At 48.5% G+C, this 26,562-nt stretch overlaps 1 protein-coding gene across 1 annotated transcript in view; it reads left to right on the top strand.

The window, feature by feature from the left end:
- Positions 1 to 26,562, top strand: part of LOC111858789 (uncharacterized) — a 58,996-nt gene that overhangs the window by 7,568 nt on the left and 24,866 nt on the right. The window contains exons 6-45 of the mRNA XM_023840877.2: positions 409 to 546; positions 976 to 1,159; positions 1,361 to 1,494; positions 2,326 to 2,429; positions 4,186 to 4,351; positions 4,797 to 4,982; positions 5,393 to 5,545; positions 5,646 to 5,790; positions 5,924 to 6,082; positions 6,419 to 6,537; positions 6,691 to 6,915; positions 7,523 to 7,678; positions 7,986 to 8,170; positions 8,254 to 8,436; positions 8,809 to 8,900; positions 9,691 to 9,860; positions 10,295 to 10,454; positions 10,541 to 10,620; positions 10,804 to 10,984; positions 11,077 to 11,232; positions 11,405 to 11,541; positions 12,176 to 12,334; positions 13,091 to 13,271; positions 13,745 to 13,956; positions 14,083 to 14,271; positions 14,539 to 14,681; positions 15,243 to 15,402; positions 15,662 to 15,745; positions 16,531 to 16,665; positions 16,758 to 16,877; positions 16,981 to 17,073; positions 17,238 to 17,455; positions 17,748 to 17,941; positions 18,946 to 19,200; positions 19,600 to 19,829; positions 20,524 to 20,685; positions 20,968 to 21,045; positions 23,019 to 23,390; positions 25,083 to 25,439; positions 26,071 to 26,424. Coding sequence (XP_023696645.2) covers positions 409 to 546; positions 976 to 1,159; positions 1,361 to 1,494; positions 2,326 to 2,429; positions 4,186 to 4,351; positions 4,797 to 4,982; positions 5,393 to 5,545; positions 5,646 to 5,790; positions 5,924 to 6,082; positions 6,419 to 6,537; positions 6,691 to 6,915; positions 7,523 to 7,678; positions 7,986 to 8,170; positions 8,254 to 8,436; positions 8,809 to 8,900; positions 9,691 to 9,860; positions 10,295 to 10,454; positions 10,541 to 10,620; positions 10,804 to 10,984; positions 11,077 to 11,232; positions 11,405 to 11,541; positions 12,176 to 12,334; positions 13,091 to 13,271; positions 13,745 to 13,956; positions 14,083 to 14,271; positions 14,539 to 14,681; positions 15,243 to 15,402; positions 15,662 to 15,745; positions 16,531 to 16,665; positions 16,758 to 16,877; positions 16,981 to 17,073; positions 17,238 to 17,455; positions 17,748 to 17,941; positions 18,946 to 19,200; positions 19,600 to 19,829; positions 20,524 to 20,685; positions 20,968 to 21,045; positions 23,019 to 23,390; positions 25,083 to 25,439; positions 26,071 to 26,424 — 6,909 coding nt within the window. The remainder of the gene's footprint in view (positions 1 to 408; positions 547 to 975; positions 1,160 to 1,360; positions 1,495 to 2,325; positions 2,430 to 4,185; positions 4,352 to 4,796; positions 4,983 to 5,392; positions 5,546 to 5,645; positions 5,791 to 5,923; positions 6,083 to 6,418; positions 6,538 to 6,690; positions 6,916 to 7,522; positions 7,679 to 7,985; positions 8,171 to 8,253; positions 8,437 to 8,808; positions 8,901 to 9,690; positions 9,861 to 10,294; positions 10,455 to 10,540; positions 10,621 to 10,803; positions 10,985 to 11,076; positions 11,233 to 11,404; positions 11,542 to 12,175; positions 12,335 to 13,090; positions 13,272 to 13,744; positions 13,957 to 14,082; positions 14,272 to 14,538; positions 14,682 to 15,242; positions 15,403 to 15,661; positions 15,746 to 16,530; positions 16,666 to 16,757; positions 16,878 to 16,980; positions 17,074 to 17,237; positions 17,456 to 17,747; positions 17,942 to 18,945; positions 19,201 to 19,599; positions 19,830 to 20,523; positions 20,686 to 20,967; positions 21,046 to 23,018; positions 23,391 to 25,082; positions 25,440 to 26,070; positions 26,425 to 26,562) is intronic.

Genomic DNA, 26,562 nt, shown 5'->3' with positions numbered 1-26,562 from the left:
AGTGTTATAACCTAGTTAATAACCTGCTTATAAACCATTCATAAACCCTTTATATGGGTAGCCTTATTGTAAAGTGGCACCGTTCATTTTTATCTGTTCCTTCATGGTCCATATTATTATCTTGTTTATTTTATTCAGATTTTTACTGCAGATATATACTTTTATTAAGTAAATCTATGACGTGGTAGTTGTTTCTTTGTGAGGGATTTTGTGCTACTTGTATTTGGACGGTTTTTATATATAAAAATAGATTTTATACAGTTTTACTTTATTCTCCATTTTGTTGTTAGACAGAACGTATTAATTACCGCTGTGTTTGTTTCCTTCGCCTCCCGCTGGTGTTTTTATAAACACATGATGTCGAATAAATAGCCGTTGTTGTGATCGCCTGGTTTGCTCGTTGGTCAGACGGACGTTTACGGCACCTGCGGCAGCCGGTACGAGAGGAGGGGCCCTGCGATGGTGAAAACGCGAGACCTTCGGCGCTGCCTTCACCACAGACTGGCCGGCGTCTGGCCCCACTCTGTCCCCCTGTCTCTGGACAGCGTTAGTACTGCCTCCTGGTGGCCCGTTTGGGCTTTGGGGGGGTTGTGTCACAGTAGAATAGTAGAATAGAACAGTAGAATAAAAATTTGTGTAGTGATGTACTATGTTTTCACTATAGTGTGTAGTAGTATAGTATTGAATGTGCTGTATCTGTTTGTAATGGGCTGTTAGACTGAATAATAGAAGCAGATAGTTCCTGCTTATTATGGGCTGTCTCCTTTATTGTGTGGTATGTATTGTCATTTTATTGTAGGCTACCTGATTATAATGCGTAGCTTAACAATGTGCTGCTTGGTTGTGTAATCACTGTACGCTGAATGGCTTTAACATGCTATGAGAAAGCAGGAAGTTCCTTAGGGTCAGTTAGCGCATGGTTATTGAGGCTGGGCTAGATGTCTCCTGAACAATGCCGTGCACGTCCCATGGTAGGAGCAGGCCATGGACTCCAAGGTGCAATGTGTGCAGCGCCATGGCAACGCAGCAATGGAGGAAGTTAACTGCACGGAGACCGTGCGTTTGACCCCGCTGGCCGGGCGCCCAGCTGCCGCGTTCGTACAGTCGACGTCCACCCTCAGCCTGCTGAGAGTCCAGGAGGTGGCATTGATGAGTCCAGGTGAAGATGCTTGCGTCCCGTTTCCATGGGGGTTGAAGCACATGGTGATTGAGGCCTTTAACCCCATACCTGTTTATGTCCCATTTACATGGAAATTGAGGTTTCCATGGGGACTGAGGTCTTTAATCACATACCCGTTTGTGTCCTGTTTCCATGGGGATTAAGACCCCTCACCATGTACTCCTGCTCTCACCCACCTAGACACACAGGTATATACCAGCGACCTATGGTTCGAAGAGGAGACAAGTGGACCGGGGCAAGCCAAGCCTCCAGAATTGCAAGACGTCACAGACACAGTGAGGAGGCTCTGCACTACCAAACTGGACCAGCAGCAGGTAAGTAGTAACCTAGACTGACAGAAACAAAATGTATAATAGCTAGTCAGTTTTCAAATATATGAAATAACCACCAAATATCATGATTTTGCAGGAAAGACGTCACCCACCTGTTTAAACTCACATGATATTAGATGCATTCACATTAGACAAGTACACATATTAAATATGGACAAACTCAAGTTTGTTCTTAAATCTTCTGCCTTTGATCTGGACTGAGGAGAAAAGTGTGTTTGTGTGTGAAATATAAGCCTTATGCACACAAAGAGGATGTTTAGTCAGTGTAACCTTCAACTCGTACAGCCTCCCTTAGATCTGGCAGGCCTCGCCTGGAAGCGGGAGAGAAGCTGAGCCAGTCCTCGAGTGTGGCCTTCCCCATGAGTAGCTCAGGGCCTGTCAGGGCCCGCGCCCTGTTGACATTACAGCCGTGGGGGGTGGCGCAGTTGAGACCAGCTCTTGTATGTGTAGGTTTGGCCGGCCGAGGGCCTCTTCCCCCTGAACAAACACGCCGCCTGGAGCCTGCCTAGAGGGTATTAGTCCAGATTGGCTGCTTTAGTCATGCGTTAAAGTTCTTGAGAACTTCATTCAAAAAACAGAGGTGCTGGCAACTTTGACATCTGACAGTACCGTAGGGATTGCTGGCAAGGTGAGCTCATTAAGACTTTGAGGACTCAGACGTATTGTACTAATCCAGCCCAGAAGCTTCATTACTTCTTTATTAGTAATTATTATTAAATCTATATAGGTATGCTACTCGGGGGTCTTGCTTATGTTTGCATTATGTTGGTCTTTGCTGACACGCATTACCGCCACACCCCCACCCCCTTCCAGCAGGTGAACCAGTTCCTACATCTGGTCTTCCAGCTGAGAATCCTCTCCCACCAGCAACTGCAGGACCTTTGGCAAGAGGCGTCCTTCAAGTGTCGCGATGACTGGTCAGTCGTTCTGGGCGAGGCATTCCCAACCCGCCATAGAAATACTGGTTCTTTTTTTAGGGCCCCGCTCCTATGAGCAGCCTTAAAGGGAAATTCATGGATGCGGCCAGCGAGCGCAGGAAAACGCGCAGTGCTGCGCGTGCAGCAGCCGCCCTCTCCCTCCAGGCGACAGGAGGACAGAGGGGGTCTGTTACGGGCTTGATGCAGCCGCCCTCTCCCTCCAGGCGACAGGAGGACAGAGGGGGTCTGTTACGGGCTTGATGCAGCCGCCCTCTCCCAACCCCCAGCACTGGGCAAAGCACAGGCCTCGCTCTAGCAGAGGAGGTATAAACAGGATCTCCCTGTTCCCGGGTTAGGGTTAACCCTAACTCTAACCCTAACCCTAACCCGCTTTCATGTCCACCCAGAAGTGACCCTCCAGGGCACAAATAGAGCTAAAAGTGCACTTCTGGGGTCAAAGGTCAGTTTAAACGGTTGTCAATTTGTAATGAGTATAATTAGGTCATGCATCTGTGCTAATGGGTGTCACAGTGGGTGGCAGTGTGGCTGTATGAGCCCCGTCCTGAGGGCCTGATTCCTGTCCCTGGCTCTGTCACTGCCCCGTCCTGAGGGCCTGATTCCTGTCCCTGGCTCTGTCACTGCCCCGTCCTGAGGGCCTGATTCCTGTCCCTGGCTCTGTCACTGCCCCGTCCTGAGGGCCTGATTCCTGTCCCTGGCTCTGTCACTGCCCCGTCCTGAGGGCCTGACTCCTGTCCCTGGCTCTGTCACTGCCCCGTCCTGAGGGCCTGATTCCTGTCCCTGGCTCTGTCACTGCCCCGTCCTGAGGGCCTGATTCCTGTCCCTGGCTCTGTCACTGCCCCGTCCTGAGGGCCTGATTCCTGTCCCTGGCTCTGTCACTGCCCCGTCCTGAGGGCCTGATTCCTGTCCCTGGCTCTGTCACTGCCCCGTCCTGAGGGCCTGATTCCTGTCCCTGGCTCTGTCACTGCCCCGTCCTGAGGGCCTGATTCCTGTCCCTGGCTCTGTCACTGCCCCGTCCTGAGGGCCTGATTCCTGTCCCTGGCTCTGTCACTGTCCATCTGAAGTGGCCCCTTTGGAGGTTCCTCTTATCGTGATGGTGTTTCTGATTTGCCCGTACAATGTGGTTTTGTGCATGTGCTCCTTTAGGTCCCGATCCAGCATGTTCTCTGCCTTCTGCTTCCTGTGCTTCATCATTTTAGCTACATTATTGACCTTATTGTAATAGCCCTTGATACAATAAAGTAGATATCAAATATTACAATGACCAACAGAGGCGTTCAATATCTCAGAATTATCTCTTCAAAAAAGCCACCTGTATTGCACCTTCAACAGTCCTGAAGGAGTTTCCGCTGAATATGGGCACAAGTTGGCTGCCTTGCTCTTACTCTTCGATCCAGCTCATCCTAAACCAGCTCTGTAGGGTTTAGGTCGGGGGGACTGTGGGGGCCAGGTCATCTGTCACAGCACTCCATCTCTTTCTTTGTTCACAAGATAATACTTACTACATAACTTCAAGGTTTCTCCTGTCTTTACTGGTACTAAATGTGACCCTGTTCTGGTTATGGTAATGGATCTGCATTAACATTTCTGAAAGGTTTTTTATCACTAACTTCCCTTAAGCTATCTGTCACTGAGCTTGGAGTTTTAGCCCTTTGTTCTCGGATCGTTGTTGTACCAGCAGTTTTACCCTCTTCCTGTCCGCCCACCAACACGCTATCACTTGACCTCTCGACCTCAGGCAGCCCCTGGCGGACTCCTTGCCGGCCTGCGGCTCGGAGGCGTGCGTCTCCCTAATGACAGAGCTCCTTCAGGGAGGCGAGCTGGAGCCCGAGCGGGTGTCCACCTTCCTGTCCTCCCTTGCCCTCATCCCCCGCCCCACCCCCAACATGCTCTCCGCCGCCAGCGTAAGTACGACGGCTAGAAACGTAAAGATAAAACAGCTAGAGTGGTTACAGTATTTCTTCCCAGGATGTTATGTTAGAATGAAGTTAGAATTTTATTGGTGTTCTCCACTGAGATCATCATCGTGTTTCATAGTATTCATAGTAAACCTGCAAAAGTAAAGTATAAATAAATAACTTTCCAGGAAACTGTATTTCTTTATTTTTTTACAATGTAGAATATAGAAGTTTGTCAGCAGTATAAAAAGCTCAAATGAATGTTTGTCGCAGCTGTGAATATATTGGGAACCTTGTCAATACATCCGCTATGAAGATTCTGTCAACATACTGTTCTTTGAAGTGTCCCTGCCGAATCTAGCTAGGTTAGCTAGTCCTGCACGTGCTGACGGCTTAACCAGGTCTAAGTGGGCAGGCTGGGCTGCGGCTGGCATTGTGCTGTGCCCCCCAGGCCCTGCTGCGGTCCCCGGAGACCCGTTCAGGGGCTCTGCTGGCTGTGTCTGCGCTGGTCAATACGCTGTGCCAGACGGCCGCGTCGCCCTGCAGCCAGATGCCTCAGGTCCAGCAGCTGATGGAGATCCTGAAAGAGATGCTAGAGGACCATCCCAGGGAGGGAGGAGAGCCACAGCTCGCAGAGGTACACTTGGAAGCGTGACATACAGTTTATTCCCTACTTTTAATTTCAGTAATGATGGTGATAGTGGTGTGATGATGATCATGTTGATGGTTAAGCTGGTGATGATGATGATAATGTTCATGGAGGTGGAGATAATTATCGTGATGATATCCATAGAGCTGATGATAATGGTGTGATGATGATCATACTGATGGTTAAACTGGTGATGATGATCATGTTGATGATGATGACGATAATGGTATGATGATGATGATGGAGGTGATTATGGTGATAGTGGTGTGATGACGATCACGTTGACGGTCAGATTGATGACCGTGATGATGGTGAAGGTAAGAGTGATGATATCCGTAAAGCTGATGATAATGAGCATTGTGATTGTGTCTCTTCCATGATGTTTCCACCATGAGCAGAAGCTCCACGTGCTAAAAGCAGTGGGAAATGCAGGCTTAGCTGCAGCCACCCTTGTCCCAGAGCTGGCTGCATGTGCCCAAAACCAGTCCGTCCCCATAGAACTGCGACTCGCTGCCATCCAGGCCTATCGGCGCATCCCCTGCAGTGCCGAGGTCAGTCCAAATGCTCTCAGATATCCACCAGTCAGAGCTGATGTTAATTAAGAGCTGAAGCTTTGGTCTACGTGGCCAATCGCGGCTCCTCTCCATTCAGAGGCAGGCACTCCTGCGGCTATATCGCTCGCCCCAGGAAGACGTGGAGGTCCGGATCGCAGCGTACCAGCAGCTGATGAGGTGCCCAGAGCGGGATGTGCTTCGCAAAGTGAGAGCAACACTAAGGGATGAGAGGTCTAGCCAAGGTTTGTGCCAACTGTAGGGGGCCAGTAGCCTTGGAATGAACCTCCACTACACAACCCCAACATGAGTCCTTTTTATGAAACATCACCTTGAATTATTACGCAACTATCAATAAGGGCCAAATGTCTTTCCTAGTGGGTTCCTATGTGTGGAGCCACCTGACTCAGATACAGAAAACGGACGACCCTCTGAAGCAGGACCTCATGGAAGCATTGCCTGATGATATCATCAGTAAGGAGTTTGAAGGGGAGTCCTGGAAATACTCGTCCTACATGGATGCCACCATGGACACAGGTGACAAAAATTTACATACACATGCAACGCATTGCACCATAGAGCATGCACAGCCATGACATCGGAGATGTGTAGTCTAATTCTTGTAAATGCACGTGCACAATAAAGGCTTGTAGTCTCCCCATGTATTCTAGAAGCTTTATAGCAAAGCTATCAGGTCATTCTCATTTCTGGATTAACTTAGTTGTAGGACTTTACACATCAGGCTGTTTTGCAGGCAGAAAAACTGCACTAATGAAGAATCTGTGCTTCAGCAACATGGTCGTTGATTGCAAGCTAAACCTGATAGGTGCAGTGTGACATGCGGAGACCGATGGAACTTTTCCTGTGTCCCAGGGTTTGGGGCTACCAATGTTGAGGGGGCACTGGTGTTCTCACCCAGTTCCTTCATTCCTCGCTCTGCTATGGCCAACCTGACCATACACATCCTGGGGAGAGCCTTCAACCTGTTGGAGGTAATTGTACACAGGAAAAAGAAAGAAATTTGCTAATGATCAAAATGGAAAACTCAATGTGAAGTTGCATTTGGAAATGTGATTAGTTTTCTGGTCCGTGATGGTCATCGACTCTTTGGGAGTCTTGATGGTTATTGTTTTCTCCATTTTCAGATTGACATTCGTGCAGAAAACATGGAGCCAATGCTTAAAGAGTTGTTTGGCCGCAAATCACCCCCATCGGATGGAGACTCTGGCCCTCGAACCTCAGCGGAAGCCTCAATGAGGGAGAAGAGGAGCAGCGAGCCGATGGAGGATGCTGGCCGACCCAAGGAGGAGGGGGAAGATGGACGCTGTGAGAGTGCTGGTTCAAGTCGCCTTAGACAGGCTAAAGCAATGGTGAGTGTTCATGAAGGCTTAGACTCCAATCGACAATGAAAATCATATACTTGGACAGAAGGATGACTAGAGTCTGTAGAATTACACATGCTGAGTAAAATCTCAGGATCAGCAATTTTTTCAATAAATACATATACTAGTGGCCAAAATTGTGGAAACACTTCCAATTATTAGAGATTTCAGAACTTTATTCCACTGTTGCTCCAGTTACTTATTTAATCATCTAGTGTATACGTTGGAATCCACTTCAAGTAGAAATACTCAATTCTGTGCTCAAACTATACACTAAGGCAGTGTTTCTCAAACCCAGTCCTTGGGAACCCAGCAGACAGTCCACATTTTTGCTCCCTCCCAGCTCCCAAAACACATATACAAGGTATTCAGCAATAAAGAACGCTGTGTATTGGGAGGAGGTAGTTTAACCCTGCGCTAAAGTATATGACATTTTAATGATGATGATAAATGCATGGTTGGTATTTATTGATGTATATGTTATCAGTAATAAAAACTGCATGTTAATGTATTGTGTTACAGCAGTGGAACTGTAGTGTACAATGTATGACGTGCAGAGTTATTAATGGGAGGATCGATAAGATGCATGTTTCAGTTCACAGGACGTCAGTTGCTCAAGGGTGATCTGCGCTGCGGGTTGAGTGCCAAGGTGTTCGGAAATGAGCTGGCTTTCGTCACCTGCGACGACGTCCACGCTCAGGTGAAGCAAATGTCCCTCAACCTCGCAGAAGTGGCCGTCAGGCTGATGAAGGTAGGAGGATGATTGGCATCACTGAGCTGGAGGTAGAATCAATGTAAATGGGATGAACCTGTAAGTTGATATGCACGATTAATAATAGTAAGAGCCACACACATGTAACCCAGGCGGAGACTCGAACCCAGATCCCAGAGGTGTGAGGCAACACTGCTAACCACTGCACTACCATGTCACCCCCTGAATGAATTTCTTGAGTAAAATTATCTAACTGCAAAAATTCTAAACTATACCAGTCCATTCCCTCTCTCTACATAAGGATCCATAAAATATGATGCACCTCTCACGCTGATTCTCCATGTAGGGGCAGGAGCTGCGGATCCACCGCAGGGTTGTGTTGGCCACAGTGGAGCTGGTTTTGCCCTCACTCTCTGGGTGGCCCATCAAGGTGGCACTCAACATGTCCGCATCGCTTAGCCTCCGGCTCAAGGGCAGCGCCAGCCTTAAAAGCTGGTCACACTTCTCCATCGCTGGCTACATCAAGCCAAGGTGTGTCCTACATGATTATCACCCAGTGCTTTTGATCTGCTCTAAGGGTCTGAGCATGACTCATCTCTCCCCATTTCCCTCAGTGCCTATGTAGGGATTTCAGCCCGGATGGGGCTGGAGGGAGTTTGTGGCCGGGCAGGGGTGGAGTGGTCCATGGGCCTCCAGACCTCCACCAGCTTGGATGGTGGTGTTCAGCTCCAGAGAGGCCAAGACCTAAAGGTGTCACTTAACACTCCTGAAGAGGTGATGGACATCATCCACTTCAGGTGAGTGGAGCTGTATTTATATGTGGCAACAACATAAAACCTACCCAGTCTACCCAATATTCACAAACTGCCCAATATTCAAAAGCTATCCCATTACCTACATGCCTCTACACCAGAGATTCCAAATAAGGTCCTCAGGGACCCACAGTTGGTCCATGTTTTTGCTCCCTCCCAGATCCCTGCCAGACGGTCCACATTTTTGCTACCTCCCAACTCCTGGGAGGGAGCAAAAACATGGACTGTCTGTGGCTCCCGTAGGACCGGACTGGGAAACGCTGCCCTACAAAACCAGCCCTCATTTGACGTATGAAAGGTCTTTTTATATCTGTTTTTACTCCGACTGATATAAGATGTGTTTGGTTCTTTACACAGCTCCAGGACGTACAGTATAAGTGGTGAGAGCAGGGAGGAGGTCAAAGGGTCCCGTGACCACACAGAGAAGAGCATCTGTACCCCGCAAGACTGTGAGTACGCATGTAGAAGATGTGGGTCCTGTTCATTATCCTACTTCTTAATTGCACAAGATCAAGCACAATATTCTACAAACGTGCCATTAAATATGTTAGTATAATGGATAGATCCATCCATCCATTTTCTGTACCCGCTTGTCCTGTGTAGGGTCGTGGGGTTTCCTCTGGCTACCACTGGTTTCCCCCCACACTCCAAAAACATTTACATTTACATTTATATATACAGCATTTTGTAGACGCCCCCAACCACAACAACTTACATAAGTGCTTTGAAGTCTCATCAATCTGATTCTGGTTCAGTAGGTTCAGTTTTGCTAGGATTGAGCTTCATCTGATGAGCTGTCATCCAAGATCAGGTGTCTGCCAGACATGCAGAGATCCGAGTGGAGACTTGAGTGTCTGAGGGAGGAAAGGAAAGGATAAGCTGAGTGTCGTCTGCATAGCAGTGATAAGAGAACCCATGTGAAAAACATACTGAGGTTAATTGGACTTACCAAATTGCTCATAGGTGTGAATGTGTGAGCGACTGGTGTGTGAGCGACTGGTGTGTGAGTGACTGGTGTGTGAGTGACTGGTGTGTGAGTGACTGGTGTGTGATCCTGGGTTGATTCCTGTCTTGTATCCGTAGCTTCCGGGATCGGCTCCAGATTCCCCATGACCCATAGATAGATCTAGTGTGGGAAATTCTGAATATTCTAAATTGTGGTTAGTTTAAAACGGGGGGTTGTTTTAATAGTTTATTAGTTTTAGATTTTCTGTTAATTTGACTGGTTTCTCCTGCCAGGGTGGAAGCTACTGGGATGGCAGCTTTGCTCCCAGGTCTCCTACCCCTCATCTCCAAGTGGGCTAGTGCTGCCCCCTGCTGGTCCGGTTCAGCTGTCCCTCAGGCTTGTGAAGCGGGACAAAGGTCTGCACCAGTACCTGCTGGAGGCTGCTTACTCTCTGCTTCAGCAGGTACACCGGATAGTTACTACTCTTAATGTAACTACAACATGGGGAAGCGCGGAAAGATCTGGTATAACAGTGACATGATTGATATAATTACGTGGTATTTGGGGGGGGGGGGGGTTTTGCTCAGCAGCCTAAGTCTCTGTGCCTGTGATCAAAAAGTCACCAGTTCAAGCCCAGCCTCACCCAAATGGTCTAAGTCCAAAGCCCTCGACCCCCAGCTCCCTAAGCACCACAAAGTTTCTGACCCCTCACTGTGATTCCCCCCCAGCTTCTTCTCAACTGTATGGAGCGCAAGATGAGCCAAAGAGAATTTCCCAACATAGTTAACATAGTCTCTCTGTTCTATAATATCATCATATGGTTTTGTTGACTATATATAGCTTCACTTGAGTATTCCATGGAAGTACGATGGTCAAACAAGCTGTGTTTTCTTATAGAGGGGTGCCTGGTTTCCCAAGGAGGCCAATCTGCATGTTTTCTTGGGAACTCCGCAGTCTACTGTCCCAAGAGACCTGTCCCTGGACCTGACCTTCAGCTCCATTAACCAGCAGCTGGCCCTGAAAGTCAGCCACCCCCTCAAGACCATCCACATTCAAGGTCAGCCACACCGACCGGCCCGTCCTCATGTTCCTTTTGATTGACAGATCGCGCACCAACACCTGTCTCTTGTGATATTTTTGCAGGGAAAATTGATCGAGTGAAAAGTATGCGTGTTGTGAAAGTGGAACTTTTGGTCGACAATGTACACCATTACTATATCAAGGTAAACATTGGTGAGAAGCACTCTGCATCTATAACGCAGAAAATGCAATGAAGGAAAAGAAGGATTTATGGATGCTAGAATAAAAATGCTGTAACATGACTTTTGTAGGTCTTTGTTAAAATATCTGGGTCAAATCACTCACCATCGTGGCTGCATTACCCATAGTGCAACTTGTTGTTGCAGGGGCTGACAGAAGTACAGGCCCTACCCACGGAGCTGAGACTGCTGTCCCACCTGGAAGCCAAAGTGACGGCCGACATGCATCCCATCATCCTCTCTGCTAACCTCACCCGTGGGCTGGGCAGGAAGATAAGCCTGGCGGCCATGCTGAAGAATGTGTTCCGGGAAACGGCTTCGCTCTCTGGTATCAAACAGGCCAAAGTTGAGAGTTTCCCTTAGCAATGCATCCCTGTGGCATGTCGGTGTTGGTACTATGCAATCTGGTTTTGTTGACAGCGCTAGTAGAGTGGAGGATGGATCAGGGGCAGAAGCAGTACTCTGTGGATGCAGAATTCTTCCTTCCTGGCTTGGTGGGGACCCAAGTATTTGGGCTAATACAGAACAGCGCCTCACTGTGGAACTCTGCTTTGAAGCTCAGATACGGTCTTAGAGGTAAGAATGGCTGAATGAATGGCAGTTATATAAGCTCTTGGGCAGAGCTCCATATTGAAACTGTGTCCAATTGCTTATACAGAGCTTGTTGTGTTGGCCGATGGGTCACATGACTGTAAGATTTATAATGAAATGCAATGGAAGCCAGTGCAATGGTGTCTAAACCCTTCAGCAGGAGATGCACAAAGCCGACAAAAAGAGTGTCACATGGCCCAGACCGTGAGGAACACGGGGGAGGTGACCCAGGCCTACCAGCTAATGGCAGAGCATGAGTTTCACTGCTCTCACTCTACATTTTTCAACCACAAGGTGACACCTTCCGAACGGCTCTGGTTTGCATGACATTCACATCCCGGCTTCTCTCCCAGAGGCACTCAGGTTTTGTCATGAACGCTCAGGATAACTTCCGTTTCGTTTGCACTTTGTTGCTTTTTCACCGATAAACTCCCTTTTGCTTGGGTTTGTTTTTGGTAGAAATACATATTTACAGCAGCTAATTCTTAGGATGTACCTTAGAAAGAGAATGGACTTGGGGAACCCATTCTGAATTTTTGTTTTGGTCCCAATTAATATTAACCAGTCACCAGATTTAGGAAAATGATCTGTGTTTTCCTGGCAGCGTCAGTCTTACTGTCGGTCTGCATAACCACATCTGCAGATTATCCTGTAGACAGTAATGCACATGCACAACTATGCTATGCTGTACACACTCAGATGGTTCTACCAACTTTACCTTACAGTGGATTGAAGTCTCATTAGAATAATTTCTGTCCAGTACTACTGGTTTAATTAAGATTTGGCGCAGGTAGCTTAAGGATTTCACGGTCGGCCTCATCAGATTGTGGAGTCCAACGAACCGGATAAATGTGGGAAAACTGGAACTCAGAAGCATCTTCAGGAGCCTTGTGATGGATTCCCCTGCCCTTCTGCTGCTCTCTCACAGGTCCTGCTGAAGCATGAGGAGGCCTCTGGTCAGATCCAGTCATCACTGGACCTTAGCTACGGCAAGCACTGGAATGAGATCAACAATAAACGGCGTGTCCTCCTTAGCCAGTCCTTTAAGAACGAGTCCAGACACACACTCACCAGTTACCTACTGGAGGTACAGCCTTTCCCAGAATCCACACTGGTGGCATCACTGGGAACATTCCCAGAACTTTAGCCAATGTTATGTGAAGATCTTCTTGAAGTCAGTAGAGAACATCCTTAATGTAACATTAATGGAACGTTATTTCCATGTTTTACATTTTGATAAAGGTTCTGTCAGTGTCAGCATGATACGATTATTACCTGGACATCCTATTAATGCAATTAATGATGAAAAATATTGTATAAAAGTGCTGTATGTGTATACTGCCAATGTGCCATCCAGCCTTGAGCCCGTGACCTTTGAGGTGTAAAGCGATGGTATCAGTCACTGTTCTATTATGCAGTTTATTTGTGTTTGTATTAGTCGTACTTGTAGTACTATGATAATTTTCTGGGAACATCAACAAACTGGACACTTTAATATTTCTGTACCTTAATCATAACATTCGGTAAATGTTCCTAGAAAAGGTTAAAAAAAAATGTTAGCAAGGATGTTGGCCTGATCAAGGCTTAAACTCAGGTTCGTTGTCTGTTGATAGTAATGTGAATGCACAATCATGGTGTTTTGTACACACATGAATGGTTCTAGCCACTTATTTTAAATTCTGAATAATTTTGTAAGAAGGGGTTCAAATCTCCTGTAAACAACAGCTTCCATGTCTTCCCATTTAGTTAAGATTCAGCCCAACTAGCTGGACTTTTGCAGTTGACTAGATCCGACTATGGAGGTGATTCAGTGAGTCTCCCTCGCCCCCCCCCCGACTTCCAGTTCAGCCTGCAGGTTCTGGAGAAGCACATACAGTACAGGACACAACTGTTGCATTCGCACCTACGGCAGAACGGAGTAGAGAGCAGCACCCACCTGAAAGTCAACTACAATGACCAGCTCCCCCTGGTGGCCGGTCTCCATTGGCGCGACTACTCCAGGAACCGTTTGTGGAAATGGGAAGGTAATGAGATCAGCCCTCAGATACTGCACTGATGCAAGGCCCTGCAAGTTCCGGACCTTAACTGTACTTCTATATATAGACATATTGCTGTACATTTTTGCTGCAAAGACCCGACTTTGCTTGATTGTTTTTTGTCCCATTAAACATTTTTTAATGACTCCTTTTTGCTTTCAAACAAGGTTTCTTATGCACAGCTGTATAAAATAATGTTTCCAACAATGTATCGAACTTCTCAGTGGTCCAGTGTTTTGAAATACATAAAATGTTACATTACGAGCCCCTAGGGATCATTTACCCCGCAAACTGCAAGACAACCTAGATAAATTAAATTTTGTAACTATTTTGAAACTACAGACAGGATATGGCATCGCTCAGACTTGGACAACAGACTTTCCTTTTAAAACTCTGGACAGAGTATATAATGGTCTTTGCTGCCTCTGATGAGGTCATGAGATGTCTGGTCTGACCAACAGGCACCTTCAACATGGACACGCCCTGGCTGTACGTCTACATGGCGCACAAGCTCAACCAGCCTCAGCGCCGCGCTCTGCAGTTCAGCACCGAAGTCACGGCCCGCAAGTGGATGACGCTGCGGAGCCTGGTGCTGGAGGGCTTCTACCGGGAGAAAGGCCGGGAGCGGGAGGGCCGGCTGCATCTCCACACACCCACGGATACCTACCTCAAGGTACGTTCCAGGCAAATGCTCAGCGCCAAAGTGAACAGTGAGTCAAGGATCAGTCACCGAGGCACCAGGGCTGCTGATTGGAGTGCAGGAAGCAGGCTATGGATTCCCTTTGCTGGTGTGTTTCAGACAAGCGGTTGGGGCCTCTTGGGAAAGCAGGGCCTGAAGGTCTCTGGCAGCCTGAGCTCAGCTTGGACCCCAGTGCTGAGGGGGGATCTCTCCCTGGAGGGGACTAAGCAGAGGAAGGCCCTCCAGCTAGCCTCCAGCTACGGCAGACACAACGTCAGCTTCTCTGCCAGCCTTAACACCCTGGACAAGGTAAGCACAGCCCAGAATGCTGGAACTATTGCTTTGACGTGGGATGTTCTTAGTTATGGATTTGTACACCCAGGTCTCCTAGGTTTGTGTTATCGTATAATCATGAATATTTACCCAAGGAAGAAGCTTAACTAGGAACAACCCCAAGTGGTCGTTTATGGGAATTTTCTGCAACATTTATAGGGCTGTGACATCACTAACATAAGCAGTAACACACAAAACAGATGAGCTACAAAATGGGTTTGTCTTCTTCTGTCCCTGCTGCAGAGGCTGAGGAAGAGGCTGGTGGCAATAAAGATGGTTCTGATCGAGCCCCAGGGTGCGGCAGTGGAGTTTGAGCTGGAGGGGGGTGTGGAGGAACTGAAGCGGAGCAGGGAGCTGTATCAGAAACAAGGAACTCTGCGACTCAGGTCTAGTTAAGCTTTGTCACCCCCTCCCCCCCTCACCAAAAAACCCAGATCTTTAGATTAGATTAGAATTAACGTTATTGGCATTAAAGTACAGAGACAACAAAAGGTAATTTGTCATCTAATCCGAAAGTGTAAAATAGCACAAAAGTACTAAAAATAGCTGTACAGTATATACATGTGTGATGAATAGTAAGAAAAATGCTCATCTATACAGTGGTATATATGGTATGGTACAAAGTGCTTATTATTATTGCAGCGAAAAAGGATGGGATTTTCTGAATAGCGTATCAATATAGATCTGCACTGATGCTGAACCCATCAGCAGGTTGGTGGGGGGAGTTCAGCAATGTGAGTTTGTCGCTGTGCAATAGCTTTTTTACTGCTCAGTTCAATAAAAGCTGTATATTTATGGAACAGCCTTATGTGATTATTGCAGAGTTGGAAGCCCTACTCTCTTTCAGTCACCGGGCATGCTCAGCATTGTCAGGAAGCACCAGAGACACCATCCCCTGAGCGACAGGCTTCACCCCTATTCCTGACACCTCCTCTCCCCCCACCCAGGCAGCCTTTCCTGCACTTTCCGCAGAGTCTGCTCCTGCAGGAGGTCTTCACCGTGGACTTACAACGGGCCCGTTACATCCTGGAGTCCCGAGCCAACCTCGGCCGGAGTAAGGAGTGCATCCACGTCCTCACCCTGGGCTACCAGGCGACCAGGCCCTTCGTGAGTCACGCGCCGGGGGCAGGTTACGGCTACACGGGGCTTCGCGGCCCTTCTGCGATGGCTAGGCGTGATACTGAGGGAATCAGAACCTAAGCGTCAATAGCAAGTGTTGTTATGTGAAGACGCTTTAATTCAGTCACAGCAAGACATCCAAGCATTCTTACCCTCAAAGTTACAACAGAGGAGTTTAGAACTGGACGTGGACTGGTGATCTGTTCCAGGTACTAACCGAGCTTGTGTGCATGTGTGTCTGGTCCAGGTGTGCTCCGCCCTCTCTCACCCCTTCAGCTCTGAGGTCATCCCCCACGACTCCGAGCTGTGTGTGACTCTTCACAGCAATGAGGTGAGAACCAAACCTCAGCCTGCTTCTATCACACACACGTTTGTTTGGTCAGGAAATGTGCCACATATCTGGACCCCATAAAACGCTGTGTGATGATTCTTTGCATCACTAAGTAGTGATGGCCAAATTAAACTTAGGAACCATTTGCTGTAACCCAAGAGCACCATCTAGTGGAGTCACAAAATACAGCGAATGGTTCATGAAGCTTCATTTACCCATGACTGTCATTAAGTCGTTGTGAAAGTCTGTGTTGATGATGCTTCGATGTTATGGGTTCTGAGAGCTCATGATTATGCAGACACAAATCCCAGGATCACCTTTATCAACTCTGACCTTTGCTACGATCTATTTACCTGTTACAGGGATGCTGCTGATTGCATTTTTAGTTACTTAACAGATGCTTTTACCCAAAGTGATGTACATTTAAGAGAAAAGGGTCAAACTGTTGCTGAAGCACCTAGCAGCTAAGAGCCTTGCTCAGGGGCTCAGTGGTGACATCATTCTGCCGACGATGAGATTTGAATTGGTGACCTTCTGATCAGGGGTGATATTAGGATTTTACTCTCATGGGGATTTAGCTCCCAAAAAAATGTGTTGCAAAATCGTTAAATGGATTTAGAATAATAATTTTCCAGGGGGGCTGAGAAAATAAATACGTTGGCTGAAACCCCCCCGCCCCCTCCATAATTAGGGTCTAGAATGGCATATGTTTCAGATCACAGGCCCGGCGCCACACAGTGCATTGTTATTCAATGTCGTGTCGAAACAGTCTATTCTCATTACAGACACAGCAGGAAGTGCATGGAACCATGCGGGTTAATAAGAAGGAGCGGCTGCTTGTTCTAGGACGTATCTGGAATGTGTCAGACTCACTACAGCAAGGCTATGGCCTTCAGGTCAACTTCACTCACGCGTTCCAGGTACGACCAAACTCATTCACGTTATGTTAATAGCAGCTGTCACAAATGATAAGCAAAGCACTCCTGTAATGGATGTTGTCTGTCTGTTTTAGCTACGGATCCCTCCATCTATTAGTCTGGAGGGAGGTCTATACTGGAAGCCTGCCGATGATGACACGTTTGATTACCTGGCAACAGGAAAGACCATAATCAGCCCCCTGGAAGAATGCCAGGTAAGTCAGGCACCGCCTAGCGCATCACTGAAAGTTAAACTCATTCACAGCCCATGGGGTGGGGAAAACAAGACTTTAATATCAGTCTGTTATTACTCTACAGCTTTCTGTGCAGCTGAATGGATCATCCAGTGAATTAGGACTGTATTCATCACTCAGTCTCCCATATCCATCCAGAATTCCCCGCAAAGTTCAGGTTAACGCCTTGTTCTCTTCCACTGTTTCCTGTTGATACAATCATTAGCTGATCTTATTATCAGAGCTCTGAGCGAAGGGCGCCTCACTGCTGCTCGCTCACCTGAGGCTGTGGAGAAGGACCTTCTTCACACCTCGTTGACTCCACCATCAATCTGCACCCAGGCTCACGCCAGGGCGGAGCTGTCAGCAGAAGGTCACATGGCCAGCTCCGTGTCCGTGAAGACGGATGAGGAGGAGAGATTCAAGCTGGAAACCGACCTGCTCCACACCCTGGAAGGAGACACCAGGCTCCTGGAAGGTCGGGCGATCCTGCACCAGAAGCTGCTGCCCATTCTTCAGGACCTCCAGCTGCAGCTGTCAGCCAATGTCTCTGAGGACAGGTCAGTGACTTCATCTGTCCTGGGTAGCACCCAGGGTGGGAACTCAGGCTAATGCTGTTCATAGTTCATTGGTTTATTTCTCTGTTGCTCTGCTCCAGTTGGCCACATCCTGGCCTGGGGGTGTTACACAAAGCGGGATTTCTTAGTTAGCTAGGTTAACTTATGCTAGATGTCATGATTGTCAGTAGGAATGCTCCTTACCTAAACTCTTATTGGACGAACATGACCTCAAGCTTACGTTAACCCAGCTAAATCAGAAATCCTGCTTTGTGGAACACCCCCACCTGCGTAGGCTGTCAGCGGCATGCACAGCGGTGCAAGGAGGCGGAGCTATGCAGGCCCAGCTCAGTGGGGCTGTGGGGCATGGAGCCGGGTTCGGGATCTCCGTTAGCGGGGGTCTGGAGCACTCCCTGGCCAGCCTGGTGGCGATTCCCCAGACACTGGGTATGGAGGGTACCCTAAGGCAGACGGAGCAGCGCACTGAAGGTACCTGGCTGCTTCCTCATCATCATCATCATCATCATCATCATTGTTATTGTTGTTGTTAATCAGTTGTTTATCGTTGTTGTTTGTTTGTTGTTGTTTGTTTGTTGTTGTTTATTTTAGTAAAAGTGACTTTCATTTTAACCGATTTACCGCCCTACGAAGGCAAAACGCAGAAAAAGCAAAACTTAGAAGGGCTTCAGCGTGTTTTTTGCCTGTATAGTAGGTCAGTAAATTATGGGTTTTTCTTCAAAACTGAACATTGCTGCACTAAGATATTTTGTCATGAAATAAAACATCTGTTTGATAACATAGGCAGTTGCGGCGTTTCTCCTCTGTACGGCAGTATAAACAGCCGAGTACATTAATCAGGTGTTCTTCAGGTCACACTTCAGTCAGTACTTTGCTATCTTTCCTACGTGTTGTACTTGTGTTACATGTATGTCGCTTTTCCACTGCAACCAAGAACCACGCTATACCCGAGCGGTACCGCATGCTGGTAGTTTTCCCTTGTAAAGTATGCAAACCATACCCGACCTGTAACATGGCCCTAGTTACTAGCAGGGCTGAACAAACCCAGCTGGCTGCATCACCACCATCTGATTGGTCAAAATGCACCAATACCAGTGTTCTGCCAATGGATTATATGAAGGAAAAAAGGGTATAATCTCTATATTATTCATTTTTAGTAGTATGGCACATCGTAATGTATTGAAGCATTCCCAATAATTCTGAACTTGAAACTTTCCAAACTCCTACTTAAAAAAAGAACTACAGAATAGCGAAATGGAATGGATTTGCAATGCAAATTTACGCAAGCAAATGCTAATTCCACTAAATCTGTTTTGCCTTCTGACCAGTGGAGCCCATGAGCTATGATTGGGATGTGGGCCCATAACATTAGTCATGTGTTCCACCTACCAGCTTCTTGTAGGTTCTCAAAAAACTGCCACAGCAGCCGGGCGGCAGGAAGGTCTCAGGCGCTGCCTGCTGTGTGTCTGTTCCAGGTCGGCTGACTGTGATGGCGGGTGAGGCCACGTACGGCCTGGAGCTGAACTGCCGGGCAGGACCCGACTCCACGGGGCGGAACCTGACGAAGAGAGGCGTGCCGGGGGCGGGGGCAGACTTTGAGGGGGTGTGGCTACACATGCATGCTGGGGAGCAGTCTGTGAACGTCAACGTGAGTGGCAGCAGGGGAGGTCCGCATGGGGGGGGTCTCCATGCTCTGCTGTCACACACCTCCCCCCAGCTCTCAGCCAAAGGTACAGACAGCCCCGCCCCGACCTTCCCCACCCCACCATGCCCGCCCCCTTATCCCTTGTAAATGAGATGCTGACTTGGCTCTAAAGACTTACAGTTACATCATCTTTTCTTACTCAGTCCTTGTTCATTCAGTCCTTTTTAGTTGTTTTTGCTTTTGTGGGATTTGTCCTACATTAAAATTATAATACAATAAAAATAAAATTTAATTAAAAATACTTAAAATTTGAAAACATGTACTAATAAAATAATTTAATAATATAAAATTATTTTTAATGAAATAGTAACATACAGATATGTCTGATTGCTGTTTATCCTTTGTAGTATTTGAAGTAAACACAGTAGAGTTTCCAACCTTTTTCCTTAAATGCGGTGAAACATTTATGACGTCATGGAAACAGGCATTCCGTCTGACGCGAGCGCGCAGGCGAGCTGGACATGGGGTGAGCGGGCAGTTGCCATGGCAGCCGCACTGCAGGCCGGCTCAGAGGCCCTCCAGGCGGAGCTGGATGGGATCAGGAGGGGACACGGGTCCTCACGATGGGAGCTGTCCTCCAGGCTGCAACACCACAGCGCCGCCCTGCTGGAGAGAGGTGTTCCTGCATCCATGAGTGCCGTTGGACACTGTGAGGTACATGTAATACTGCCCTGGCTGCCTGTGCCTAGGTTGTGTTTATCCATCATTACCATGTAAAAGGCTTGAATTTGGACATGAATGTAGTGCAGCCTATTTGATGTCTATAATGTTTTTTAATGATGTCTATAATGTTAAGAGTAATAATAGGAAAAGTTGTAAGACAAGGTCTGGGTGGCATGGCAGTGCATCACAGGGCAACCAAAGGCACACACACACACACACACATGTACCCATCTTTGTGGGGACCATCCATTCATTTCTATGGGCAAAACCCAAATACCTGCAATAACAACCATAACACCTACCCACAGTAGCCAGCCCTAACCTTAACCACAAATGACCAAACAAAACACTTTTGACATTTAAGTTTCCCCTTTTGAGGACTGAAAAATGGTCCCCACAAAGTCAAAATAATATATAATATATGCATAACACCCACACACACACACCAGTGCCAAGTTCCAAGACTCTCACAATGTCAGCTGCCCATGGTATTCACTGTCACTGTGTCACATAATTTTTTCAGAAATGTGTGTATGAGTCGATTAAGGGAGGAAACTTACAGTGAGCTTCAAGCTAATTAAACTTGGCTCAGTTAAACGTGGCAGAAAGGAGCGAAATGCCTAAAGCCAGGTGTTAAACAAAGCTGTCCAGTCTAGTTTTGGAGCGTGCCTGCACTCCCTGGCAGGTGGGAGCGCGTGTCGTGAGCACGGGGCTGACCGTCCTCGTGCAAGACCAGAGGGGACACCTGCACATCGAAGTGGGAAGAACAGACAGCAATGCCAGGCTCGCCGTGTCACTGGGGCACGACATCAGGAGGCTGGATGGAGTCCTGCCAGAGTCGTTTCAGGTGAGTTGGGCGCCTCTAGTGGTGTTTTTAATACATGAAAACACAAATGGCAGCATTAGTTTTCAAATACTATCATTATAAGAGCAAAATGGCTTGCAATGCCACTTACTTCTGACTATTTCCATTTTGCATGTGTGATGTGCATGTTCTCTCTGTTTGGATTTGTTTGAGTCTGGCCCTGCTTTGCCCCTGGGCCGTGGGGTTGTGTTATCACACGTGAAAATGGCCGTGACTCCATGCTCTATCCAAATAAAACTCATTTGGGGGCCGTTGTTTTTACAGATGAACTGCAGTGGACACGCCGCGGCGGCTCAGCTCTCGGCCCGATGCTCTGGAGTCGTGGCGGGTTTCCCCATCAAGGTACGAGCCTCTCGTCAGCAGGGAGTGCCGCGGCGCTGCCTTAACCTGGAGTTGAGCCTGGGGAGGCAGTCGCTGAGGGCTGGGGGTTGCTACGGAGACAGGAGGAGGAAGGAGCTGACGGTCTCCGCAAGCCACTCCTCCGCCGCACTGCGCTCCCTGGGTGTGCCAGCTGAGGCCCAGCTACACGCCGCTTTTGAACCTCACACCGGCTCCTGGCGGTGCTCACTGAGTGCCTTGGCGAGCGGACAGAGGGTCCACCTGATTGGGGAGCTGAGAGTGGCCCCTATTTTCGGGTGGAGAGGTCTGGCCTCATACACCGGCCCAGGGGGCCACCGCTTGGCCGAGAGCCGAGGCACCGTCACGGTGCGGCATTGCTACCTCTCGGCCGATGTCGCTGCCACCTGGAACGGTGTCACTACCAGCCTGGTAGCCCGTGCTCACTGTTGGGGGCTCAGAGTTGCATGCGTGCGGGTGCAGGAAGGGACGAGGGGGGTCCAGACCACTGCCGTGGTTCTGGGAAGGGTAGGAGAGAATGGCGTCCAGGCATCGCTGGACCTGGAGAGGAACCAGGACTCCTTGCACTCCCAAGCCAACCTGCTGGTGTTGGAGAACAGGGCGGAGTTGGACTGGACTCTGTGGCACCACTGGGTGTCTCTCCGGAAGGCTGTACCCCCGATGCTGGGTCTCCACAGCTCGGCCAGAATGGATCGGGCCTCATTATCCGGGAAGGTCCACTTGACCTTGGCCTCTCGCTCCGCCCAGTTTGACTTCTCCACCACATGGGGGCCTCGCACCCATGCCCACGCCGGGCTCCGCCATAACCTGTCACGGCTCAGGGCAGCCGGCATCCCGGACGACACGAGCCTCCGTCTGGACCTTGGGCGCTGCCGGGGGAGCGCAGAGCTCACCGGGGGGCACTGTGCCATCTCCGCTCGCGGTGCCCTTTGCGGGAAGACCTGGGAGCTGGGCATTCATCAGAGGGGCTGTCAGAAGCTACAGGTAGAAGGTAGAGCGGAAACATGGACAAGCGGAGCTCCTGGACATGTTTCCCAGAATCCCCCTCAGAAATCCCACCTTTCATTGATACTCAGCCCGAGAAAACCTTTCATTCCGCTACCTGATGCTAAATGACTCCTCTTCAATGAGTACTAATGAGTACTATAATTTTCTATGAGTCAAGTTACACATTGTATATAGTTTATCTACTCCATTTACTCCATTTACGCCTCTTTCATCCGCTTATCATTCTGGAGCCAATCACAGGCAGCACAGGGCATAATCTGACCTCTGTGGATGTATAGTTTATTTAACAGTTTATATATTTATAGAAAAATTGATGTTCTGCACCAGTGTATTAGAATTTTCTTTTTGCTAAGTTTTTTTGAACACTCTTTTAAAGGCAGTACAGCATGCCAATTATGTAGTGTGTTCCATCGCTCTGCATTGCTTTGCCTCGCGCTGCGTAGCCCTGCTTCACTCTGCATTGCTTCGGCCTCGCTCTGCATTGCTCTGCCTCGTTCTACATTTCTCTGCCTCGCTCTGCATTGCTCTGCCTTTGTCTGCCTCGCTCTGCCTTTCTCTGCCTCGCCCTGCATTGCTCTGCCTCGCTCTGCATTCATCTGCCTCACTCTGCATTCATCTGCCTCACTCTGCATTGCTCTCCCTGGGTCTGCATTTCTCTGCCTCGCTCTGCATTCCTCTGCCTCACTCTGCATTTCTCTGCCTCGCCCTGCATTCCTCTGCCTTGCCCTGCATTTCTCTGCCTCGCTCTGCATTCCTCTGCCTCACTCTGCATTTCTCTGCCTCGCCCTGTATTCCTCTGCCTCACTCTGCATTGCTCTCCCTGGCGCTGCAATCCTCTGCCTTGCTCTGCATTGCATCGCTCTGCATGTGTGCTCTGATGGCCTAAATCAGCTGCTTTGTCTCAGCTGGTGCCCATGTTGCCACTCATCGGCCCTCCCCGCTTTCCACAGACTCCCATCCCTCGCCACTTTTCCATGAACGGGTCCCTCACCACCTCCAGGCCCGGCCTGCTTTTGGACGCCCTGCTGGAGGGGGGGCCCGGGGAGAGGGGGGAGCTGAGCCTAGCGATGGAGAGCTCCCCTCAGCTTCACCTGCGGGCCGCCGTCCGGCACTCACTGCCTCCGCTGCGGCTGCTGGGTGTGCCCCCGCGTGGCACCCTCACCCTGTCCGCCCACTCGGGGGGGCGGCCCTCAGCGCTGCTGACGGTGGTGCTGGGGCCGTGTGAGGTCATGGCCCGGCTCGGGGCCGAACCCATTAGTGGACCGGGGGAGACTGGATCAAGCTGGGCCACCAACTGGACCAACCACTGCCAAGCCCTAAGGGTAAGCGTGGGGTCAGCTTAAGGTTCCTATGGCATGATGTGGCCGGTTATTCAAAGGTGGCTTCCAAGGTGACACTGAGTACTCCCTTATGGGGGAAGAAAAACAGGTATTCATCATGTTGTGGGGACATTGTGTCCCTATAAGGTAAGGTATACCCGCTTGCACACACACACACACACACACACACATAGAGGATGCAGACCTGTGTACTCAGCTGTGCTGCTCCCCACTGTGTTTACGGTAAGAGGGAGGAATCAGGAAAGAGTATCATTTCAGGAAGAAAAATAATGGGATTAACCAGCCTTCAATCCTCGTATTTAAGTCCAGATGTCACAGTTCTTTTCACTGTGTGCATGAAAGGCCAGTGGGAATGTCTGGAATCTGGGATTAACGGGATTTATTCCATCCAGCAGTCTGTGTGACTTCTGAGTAATCAGTGTCATACTGACAGGTTTGTGTCTGACAGGGGGAATTATTATAAAATGTCATCAGTTACTTAGATGTTTCCCTTAGAGTTCCTATACAGAATGGAAAGGTGTGGGGTTTGGTTTTTGGTATCGGGATAAGTATGGAAGAAGGAAAGAAAGTAAATATTTAGGCATTTTCAGACGATCAACAATTTTCAACAAATTGGAATTTGAGTTGGAAATTGGAATTAAGTCTGAATTTATTTAACATTTTTCATTAAGTCACTGATATGAGCTGGCCAGAATGTGCATAGAACAAACATTTAAGAGCACCATCCCCAACTAAGGACTGAGAGGTCTGTGGGGTTTGCGCTCGATTAACCTTCAACAAGAAATATAGATGTAGGCTACACTGCAATTTAGAATGCTCACAATGGAAAAATAGAGGATTTTTACCTGCTTGGCTTGCTAGTCCCAAATATTGTGATTAGTTGGCTAAGGATCCCAAATATGAATGGAAATCAAAATATAAAATATGTGTAAAGCTGTTACATGTGTAAAGCTGTAACATGTGTAAAGCTGTTACATGTGTAAAGCTGTAACGTGTAAAGCTGTAACGTGTAAAGCTGTTACATGTGTAAAGCTGTAACATGTGTAAAGCTGTTACATGTGTAAAGCTGTAACATGTGTAAAGCTGTAACGTGTAAAGCTGTTACATGTGTAAAGCTGTAACATGTGTAAAGCTGTTACATGTGTAAAGCTGTAACATGTGTAAAGCTGTAACATGTAAAGCTGTAACATGTGTAAAGCTGTTACATGTGTAAAGCTGTAACGTGTAAAGCTGTTACATGTGTAAAGCTGTAATGTGTAAAGCTGTTACATGTGTAAAGCTGTAATGTGTAAAGCTGTTACATGTATAAAGCTGTTACATGTGTAAAGCTGTAACATGGGCTGTTTGGATAGAAGCATTGGTGTCTAATCGCATCCAGTGGTGTCTCCTGGCAGGGCAAGATGGTTGTTTGGGCAGTCTGGAAAAGTAGGGAATATTAAAGTGGAAAGTGTGCAGGGAAGCTGTAAGCAGAGCCTGCATTGTGACCTGAGGTGGAGAAAGTAAAAATCCAGACCAAGATTTTGTTTCAACCAACCAGTTGAGTATCAAGAGTAACAGTCACAGAAATACTCAACTGGTTGGTTGAAACAAAATCGTGGTCTGGATTTTTACTTTCTGGACCTGAAATGTCCACCTCTGATTGTGTCTCAGATGGATGTGTGATCCGTGTTGCAGGATGTCGGACTCCCCGGCTCCCTGGAGCTCTCCGGCCTCGTCTTGCTCTCCCCCTGCCGGTCGGCTCTCTCCTCCAGCCTCCATGTGGACGGGGAGGCTCTGTCCCTGGAGCTGGGCCACGCCTGTCAGCCCTCACAGCGCTTCACCGGCGCCCTGACGCACTCCTTCTCCCGGCTCCGTGGCAGGGGCCTCCCCCCGGAGAGCAGGGTGGCCCTGCTGGTGCCCGGAGGCCCCGGGAGAAATGAGACTCTCCTGCTGAAGGTGGGCTCTTGTCAGATCAGAGCCAGCAGAGATGTGGGCCCTGGAGGGAAGAGCCAGTGGGTTTGGGCCGCTGAGTCTGCGTGTCCACTTCTGGAGGTACAAGTTTCATATTTCAGTTTTTAAATTATTTACATTTATATTTCATGCAGTTCAATGCCATTTACGTGCATTTTACTGCAATATTGATTAAAAGGGATTAAAAGAGTTATGGGCCCAAACCATATTGGTATATTATTACTATCTTATAATAATTCATATACAAGCAGCTCTCCAGTGGGACAAATCATGTGTCCCACAAAGCTTTTCAAATTTTGCAAAAATGTCAGATTTTCCTTCCCATACTATTCAAGACGCTTTATAGTGAAAAACACAGAAATCAAAAAATACTAGTAATACATACAAAAGAAAACATAGATCAATGAAAGGATAAAGTTTAAACACAGTATTTTCACTGAAAACCTACTTACAGATGTATGTCGCCCTTTTGCGTCCTTTGACTCTATGTGTCTCGGGTGTTTCTGAGTCGGTTTTGCAAGCCAAGAGCTGCCAGTGTTTCATTTATATTGAAGGAATTGCTGGAATAATAACCTGATATAAATAATCTCAAAATTCTGCAGTGCTGAAATTTTAATCTATACTGGTCTTCTCCCGTTGCGCATGTCAGTACTGGAATTGCAAGGTTAAATATAAAGATGGTAACCATGGTGACGCCCCTCCCCCCCGACAGGGCCTCGGCCTCCCCGCTCAGGCCCAGTTTAACGGCTCCCTGCTAATGGACGGTTGCGCAGTGGAGGCGCAGCTGCAGGCGCTGCTGGAGGGCCAGCATGCATCCCTTGAGCTGCATGCGCAGTGCCGCCCAAGGCTGCGCATTGAGGGCGTGCTGCAGCACAGCCTACCCGCCCTGGGGTCCCTGCCACGGCTCGGCCGGCTGCTGGTGGTCGCGACAGCAGCCCCGATGCGCTACGACGCCCAGCTAGCCCTGCGGCTGGACCTCTGTGCCCTGGCCGTCTCCGGGGGCCTGCGGAGAGGCAGCCGGCTGGAGGGTTTGATGTTACTGCAGAACAACTGCACGATCCTGAGGGTATGGCCCCACCCAGCGTCCCTAACCGGCTCTGTCCCACCATGTCCAAAAATGAGGCCCAAAGCCCAGAAATGCACACACACCTTTCAAAGCATGTTCCTCGTGGTGTAAACGATATGCAGGCTTCAGACTTGGAAT

Source organism: Paramormyrops kingsleyae, chromosome 21 (assembly GCF_048594095.1).
Source record: "Paramormyrops kingsleyae isolate MSU_618 chromosome 21, PKINGS_0.4, whole genome shotgun sequence".
NCBI classification, from domain to species: Eukaryota; Metazoa; Chordata; class Actinopteri; order Osteoglossiformes; family Mormyridae; genus Paramormyrops; species Paramormyrops kingsleyae.
The sequence above is the reverse complement of the archived record's forward strand: the minus strand, read 5'-3'. Positions and strand labels throughout refer to the sequence as shown.